Source organism: Austrofundulus limnaeus, unplaced genomic scaffold (genome assembly GCF_001266775.1).
Source record: "Austrofundulus limnaeus strain Quisiro unplaced genomic scaffold, Austrofundulus_limnaeus-1.0 Scaffold19, whole genome shotgun sequence".
NCBI lineage: Eukaryota > Metazoa > Chordata > Actinopteri > Cyprinodontiformes > Rivulidae > Austrofundulus > Austrofundulus limnaeus.
In genome coordinates this window covers 3,319,699-3,327,697 of record NW_013952421.1, presented here as the reverse complement: position 1 = coordinate 3,327,697, position 7,999 = coordinate 3,319,699, and the positions used below count along the sequence as shown (strand labels likewise).

The window sequence follows — 7,999 nt, the reverse complement described above, 5'->3', positions numbered from 1 at the left end:
CTGCAAATCCATTCAAAGCGTCTGTGTGGGACTACATGTCAGTGTTTCTGGGCTTGAAGATATGCTGCTGAGTTTGGTGCAGTAATTGGAGACCTCTCCCACCAGCTGCTGCCTTCATACGGGAGACAAAGAGTGGGTGTGGCTGCCTCCCACAAACGCGCCTGGAAGGTGGACTGAAGCCCCTCCCTCCGCCCTCCCCTTGTTCTGCTCGGTGTCGCCAGCTGGCTGCCCCCCCTCCAGCAACACAATGGCAGATAGGATCAAAGTGACTTTTTTAGCAGTCACTGTTGCAGATAATCTTTCACATGAATTTTACATGATCTGGTATGGGATATAGTAGGAAGGTCCCGATCAGATGGCACAGGCTAATCCCTGCACACACACACACACACACACACACACACACACCCCACCATCTGGTTTCGTCAGCTAGCAGGACTCGTCTGAATTTAGTTTATTTCCACAGTGACGCTGTTGGACGCCGCTGTGGCTTTGGTGTTTATATTTAGACACGAGCGGAGCTATTACACGTCAAGCCACGTGTGCGCTCCAAACATGTGAGAAATGTGCTCAAGACCGCTTTCCCGACGCACACATGGAGCGCAGCCCCGCTCGCTCTTCGAGATTGCTTATTTCCTGGCTGCGTTTTGATTGAGAGATGACATTTCTGTGAAGTGACTGGCAAGGTTAAGGGTTCACGCTCGACGGCACAAGTTAATTATAATAGTGTATATAATAGTTAAGTTAATCTTCTCTTTTCTCTCTTTGTTTCCCAGAGAGAAATACGTCGATATCATTCTGAAAATGGAGGAGATGTTAAAGAGCTGGTTCCCTCACGTAAAACTCCAAGAACAACTCGCCGCTACCCAAACAGATGGAGCCGTTCCAAGCAAGAGGCTGAAGGTAAACGTGTTTTAAAAATGAAAAAGAAATCAAAGCTGTTGTTTTAAACCTCCTCAGGCAGAGCTGTGCTGCTGCCAAGAACATCCAGTGACAACTCGGTGATGGAACGACAAAAATACCCATTGTTATTAAATGGCAGGTCTGAGAGGAGAAAAGGAAGATTAAAAGCTATTTTTACTGCGTCTCAGGTTCGCTAAGAACAATGATAGAAGAGAAACGGTAATTTGGGAGGCGTGCCACTCGTGGGCCGTGAAAGGTCACGATAACCAAGATGATTTTTTTTTTGCGTTTATTTGACATGAATTAGTTTGACGTTAATCACACAAACAGGAGTATCATGTTCCAGTTTTGTTCCTGTTGACACAAAGAGGCTGTTTTTATCATCTTGTTTGTTCTCATACCTTAGAGTTTCACAATTTTCCTATTAACACACAAACGGAATACCATTCTTGAAGTGAAAGGAGGAGTTGGCACACATTTCTGCTGCTCGGGGAACATTTACATTTTTTTGGCTCATTATCTTGGCCTGAGATTTTATTTTATTTTTCTTATTTTTTTAAAGCACAAAAATGCAAACAATTACGTAGCAACAGGTTTTCGAGTCCCTGTGAAGCATTTATCATTTATAAAGCAAGAAACCTCCATCATGGGTTTCTGAAATACACAAAAAAAGGAACAATATTTGTATAGATTCATAAAGGATAGTGCTCAACCTGTAGTTGAAGATATTCTCTAATATTGCTGCCATCTCTGTTTGCAGTCATCAGTAAATTACACTCAAGTCTTTTTTAGGTTAAGCTTAGGACAAAATTGAGATTTTATTTGTAACTGTAGCTCCATGTCATAATTCCTTGAAAACAAACAAATCAATCAGATTTTAAATGTTACATATAACAAAACAGATGATGCAGCTGTGTTTGGTAGTTCCTGAATACCGTCCAATCAAAGCAGACTCATCTCCCCTCCTTTTGTCAGAACAATTTTTTTTAATCTATAAAAATGTTATTTCATTCTGCACAATAGAGAGCATTTCTTGTAAAATGCTGAACGTTTAAAGCATTTTAAAAAATACATATTTCCTGAATCATAATTTTCCATTCTGTCCAGGGTTTGTCAATCTAAAACCCGCAGACCTGACTCTTAACTGGGTTTTTTAATTGCGGTTGGAACAACTTTCTTCTGCGTTCAGTCCAGCAGAGATTTCTGTCTTACTTGTGGGAGTTTATTGGTTTTCACTTCATTTGGCATCTATGAGAACATTCAAATGTTCACCACAAGTSATCAAAGTTTACTTAGTCTTTTACAGAAACTTGTTTACTTGTCTTTTATGGAGGCGCTAAAAACTAACAGACAAGAGGGAGACGTAAACAGATCTGTTGTACCKGTTAGCAAAACAGCCGGTGACTCTTTGCCCCGCACCGGTGTGGGGACTGACATCTGCGGCCCAGTTTAAAAATAATAGGCTTACCTAATTATCTCAAGAGACTGTGCAGGAAACGGAGCGATGCCCTTTCTTTGTGTTATTAGAGCTTATAGAGGCAGACAGTGCCAGTTGGTTCAGGTAACTCCGGTTACGTTTGTGCTTTAGTGTTCAGGAGAACTGAGAAAGTATTTGCACACTTTTTTATGTGTTTAAACATGGTATAGCAATAACACTAATGATATTAGTATAAGATAATACTTTAAAAGAGATATAAGAAATGTCTAAACAATTCTTTCTCACCGTTTCAGGAAAAGTGGCAAAACCTTTACCTGATGACTTTATAATGTTGTTTTTTTTGGAGCTTTTTTGGGCAACAGATGCTTCTTTTTAAAGGGACCTTCAGGAACTTTGTGATAACTCAGTGCCATCATTGAAGGGCTGCAGCTAGCTGGTGAAGAGCGTTCTCATAARACTCTCCAAAATGCCTCAAGGAGTCTTGTCGCTCGAATTTTGAACATGTGAAATATATCTAATCCAAAAATAATCCTGGGATTGTTGCAGGCGTCTCCAACATGTCTTAAGAGCTCTTAAGAGTCGTACTTKGACACCTGCTAGGAAACTATCCCCTCACAGATAAAATCCAAGATTGCTGTCTGCTATGATAAATAATAATTTCTATAAATCTAGTCTTAATCTGTCTATATTTATTTCTAAAGCCAAGGTGGGTACAGCGCGGGTCATGGCAGGTGAATGTAGGTGGAGCTGGATAACAAAATAATGCAAAAAAATCGCTTCACAAGCTGTTAAAATCTAAAGACGATTTTCAAAATAAGCTGTGAAGAATGTGGCGACACGTCTCACTGGTCCTGATTGATAAAATGTGATCTAAAACTAAARGTGTGCTTCTTCTTTTCCTCCAACCAGGCATCTCCAGTGGCCACGACTGCAGCAGTGAACCCAGTCACCCTCGGTGATCTTCCAGCTGGCTCCAAAGCCCTGAGAGTCACAGACCTGACTCCTCCCGGAGCCTACTCTGCCAGTAACCTGAAGTGGCTCCACACGTCACCCATCTGCTCCCCGACCGCAGAGGAGGCCCAGGCTGGTCCCAGGCACCTGCTGCTCCCCAGAGACAGAGACCTAACGCAGGACAACGCCGTGTCCTCCAGCACAGACTGCCACACTAATAAGTCAGACTCCGTGCCCAGAGGCCCTCCGCCGGGCAAAATCAACGCGCCCTGCCTGGAGAGGCTTCTGAAATCCACGGACAGCATCGTCGCGCGCAAGGGGACGGGGGGGTTGACGGGCAGCAGCTGGTCCTAGTCCACGAACAAGGCTGGGAAGTCCGGCTGTGATCAGTGCCCTCCCCCGGCCCTGCTGGGAGCCAATCAGCTCGCTCAGTTCATTCCAGCCTTTCAGGAGAACCGGGAGCACTCAAATAAAAAAAAAAAAAATAAAACAAAGAAGGGATCTTCTTCAGCGTGCAACAAGTTTCTCGATGAACTCCCTCCCCCTCAGACACGAGACGCATCCGCCTCTGTTTTTTTTTCTCTTTTTTATTTTTATTTTTATTTTATTCCCTTCGCCCTCTCCTTGTTTCTGTGTTTGCACTCTTGAATGTGCGAGTGTCGGATGAATCGTTTTCACACACCTGGATAACAGCAAGCGAGTGCCGAACGGCTCCCGTTGACTTGTAGGTTTAACGAATCAGTTTTAAGCATCTGCGAAAAACTGTGGATACACCTGAAGGGAGCTGCCCGGTCGGTTTGAGCTGGAAGGAAGCATCATTCAGATATCCAAACATGTCAGTGATATTACATATTATTGTTCTGAAAATGTGGGATAAAATGTGACGCAGTCCCCCCTCCCCCTCCTCACCTCCACCACCTCCCCCAAATGACTCCACTCTTTACTTTATTGATGTGACTGTTACTCATTTCTATTCTTTATTGATAAATCTTTTGGTACAACTGTTCTACCTCATTTTGCACCACGTCATGGTTGGCAGAGTAGGAATGTGAACACTAAAAAAAAGGTCTGAGCGGATGAGCCAAACAGCCTCAGACAAACAGAGGTGTGCAGKACAAACAGGATGCTCTCTCTCTCACGCTACATGGATGCTCTCATGACTGGTGCCATTGTAAAGAATGTCAGCTGCAGATTTTTTGTTTTGTTTTCTTTATTTTATTTTTTTGTTGTTGCTGTTTTATTTTTTTATATTTTTTTGAGTCTCCCAGTAGAAGGCAAACAGTGCCTGCAACGTCAAGCTGTGCCTGTAAGCCGCTGTAATGAAGACAGAAGTGTTTAGAGTACCTGTTCCTCTGTGGGATGTACGAGTCAGGAAATCTCACTCTCCTGCCGTGTTCCTGTATTGACTAAATTATTCAGATTTGCCAACTTTTTTTTTTCTGTGGTGGAGTAGAACGATTCAAACATTTTGTTTTGCCACAGAACTGGGCGGCACATTAGACCACCAGAAAGGGACGAGGTATTATTATTTTTTCTTTTTTGTTTGTGCAAATCTTACAGAAAAGTTGTCAATTCACCCTGAAAAGTGGCCTTTTACAGTGTGACATTTTATACTTTCAAAATAAATGTGGTTATATTTGTTTGATGCAAAAACTGTGTGATGTTTTGTTGTGCATTTGCAGACACCGATCAGTAGATTTTTAGCTACAGACCATCACGGTTGTGTTTTTTCTCTTTAATTTCTCAAAAAAAAGTCTTACATTTGCAAACACACGTCTAGTRGCCTGTAAGTGTTTTTTTAATCACCTGCAATTAATCCACACTCTTAGCATTTGCAAAGCTCAGATACAAAAATGTACATTTTTAAACCTAAGCTTTTTACCAGATTACCAAGAGCCATATTTTCAGTAGTGGGAACTGTTGGGATTTATATGACCAAACCTAAAAGGAAGAAGCGTGTACAGAAAATGGATGGACGGATGACCAAACCTTACGTTATAGAGAATTAAAATTTTATAATTGTGATTCTAAATATCTAAATCTCTGTAAGAATATAGTTAGATATACACTGAGAATTAAATCAGATTTTTAAAGCAGAAAGTATTTAGAGTTATGATCTGAATTTATTACCCGACATCCCCTTCCATACAGTTTTAATGGAAAAATAGAAATTGAGCATGCTAACAGCAAATCAATGCATTTCTATAAAATTGTCTCTTAACATGCCATCTTTATCTCTTATTGCCTTGAAATACAGGGGTTAGACAATGAAACTGAAACACCTGTCATTTTAATGTGGGGGGTTTCATGGCTAAATTGGACCAGCCTGGTGGTCAGTCTTCATTAAYTGCACATTGCACCAGTAAGAGCAGAGTGAAGGTTCAATTAGCAGGGTAAGAGCACAGTTTTGCTCAAAATATTGCAAAGCACACAACATAATGGGTGACATACCAGAATTCAAAAGAGGACAAATTGTTGGTGCACGTCTTGCTGGWGCATCTGTGACCAAGACAGCAAGTCTTTGTGATGCATCAAGAGCCACAGTGTCCAGATCCAACAGGATTAACTGTGGACACAAGAGGAAGCTGTCTAAAAGGGATGTTATGGTCTAAAACCAGATGTTTCAGTTTCATTGTCTAACCACTGAGTTTAGCCTTTAAAAAGCTTATGCTAAAAAAAACAAAGCACATCGCTAACCATATTCAAATAAGAAAATGTGTAACTTTTGAAATTATTCATTGTAAATTCATGAAGACCTGTTGAAAACAAAGGAATAAAATCTGTGCAATATTTTCCTCACGGTGATGATTATTGAGTCCTTAAATTAAAAATTTGTGACTGAATTTCAACGGTCTGTCAAAACAGGTCAATAATAGCAACATCCTTGGAAGAGTCATTTGGCCCTGAGAAGTCTGAACTCGATCGACCAGCCTAGTGTAGGTCGATCACCTTAGTCAAGCTTTGTCTTTTTATTTATTTAAAAAAAAAATTGGTGGTGGTGGAGGGGGTGTCACATGAGTGCTTTGTTTACACTGAGTGAGTACCCACATTTCAGATTTACATATCAATATCTGAAAATACTGGAGTAAACTCTTTAAACTACACCATCTGGGACATTTCAAGATCACCTTTTTTATGTTTGATTTCATAGGTTGCAATGAGCCCCTTTAACTTAAAGCTGAATACTCTCAGCAGTAATGTAAAACTAAGGTATTTTTGAATATGGAATCTTACTATGGCACCACCAGCTGCGAGTTGCTTTAGTCAGACTTGCTCAGCTGCAGATTCATGTCAGTAAAAACATCCTGAACTCATCAGGCAAGTTTATGAGAGCACTGTGACCTGCAGAGTCAAAACACTAAAACAAACCAAGTTTTCTGACTGCACCACACAGTCACGTGCATCTTTTTTTCCAGACTAAAAGGGGCTGATTGGGTCGATAACCCACAATGCATTGTTTTAGAGACATCCCAGATCCCATCTCCYGGGCCAGGACTAATGGTCTCTGTGGTCACGTGCACAGACGACCTGACAGTGTTCATGCACAACAGCAGCTGGCACCGATCGCCCTGAAACACGGAAGTTGTTCTGAATGATGGGAAGAGCTGAATCAACAGAAAGTGGCACATTTCTGGTAAAGCTCGACCAAATCTCACAGCTGTCAGTGACGGTGCTGAGGAAATGGTGCAAAAAAAAAAAWAAGAAAAACTCTAAAAGGAACACAAATTTAAAAATGAAGGATGCTCTGTTTCTGTGCATTAACACAAAAAATGTAAATGTGAGATTATGTTCCTGTCTTATTTAAAGTTCTTGAGCCTAAAACTGGCAAATACCTCAAGTGCACATAAAGGACTTGATAAAATATGTTAAGTTAGGTCTTTTTTCCCCCCAACCGTGTTCAACTACATGACACCCAATTTAACAGCTAATCTCATCGACCCAGACCAAAAATTATATTGCTTTTTTCCATTTTCAACGCTTCACAGAAGGTTTCGCTTTAGAAAACTGATTGATGTCTGAGTTTCTTTTGTCTGCGCTACTGTATGTGGGCAAAACTACAAAGACTGATCATTAGTGGAGCAGCATGGATGAGAGGCTTTTGTTAGAAGCATTCAAAGCCAAGTGGGAGAGACAAAACGAGAGGGGACGAAAAGGTCCAAGGTTCCAGGTGTAAAATGGTGAAAGGAATAATAATAATAATAATAAATAAGGCCCCATTCTCTTTAGCTGCTTTTTGTTAATTCGCCTTCATTTAAGTGTAACAACAGGAGGATGGTTGCTAAATCTATGTGGTGTATATAATGTCTCACGCTGCTAGTTATTTAGACTCCTCTACTGTGTAATATCATATGATATCATATATTGTCTCTTATTCTATTGTATTGTATTGTATCAACAATGTCATGTCTTAGAGCTACATACATGATATGATATGATATATGATATGATATGATATGATATGATATGATATGATATGATATGACATGACATGACATGATGTGATATATGATATGATAAATGATATGATAAATGATATGATATGATATATGATATATGTGAGATGATATGATATATGATATGATATGATATGATATGATATGATGTGATATGATGTGATATGATATATGATATGATATGATATATGATATGATATGATATGATATGATATGATGTGATATGATGTGATATGATATGATATGATATGAT

The 7,999-nt window shown here is 40.2% G+C and overlaps 1 protein-coding gene across 1 annotated transcript in view; it reads left to right on the top strand.

Annotated features, from left to right (window-relative positions):
• The window catches only part of ciartb (circadian associated repressor of transcription b), a 9,740-nt gene extending 4,795 nt beyond the window's left edge, over positions 1-4,945 (top strand). Inside the window, exons 5-6 of the mRNA XM_014003633.1 lie at positions 777-903; positions 3,251-4,945. Of these exons, the coding sequence (XP_013859087.1) occupies positions 777-903; positions 3,251-3,646 (523 nt within the window). The 3' untranslated portion in view covers positions 3,647-4,945. The remainder of the gene's footprint in view (positions 1-776; positions 904-3,250) is intronic.
• The last annotated feature ends 3,054 nt before the right edge of the window (positions 4,946-7,999 follow it).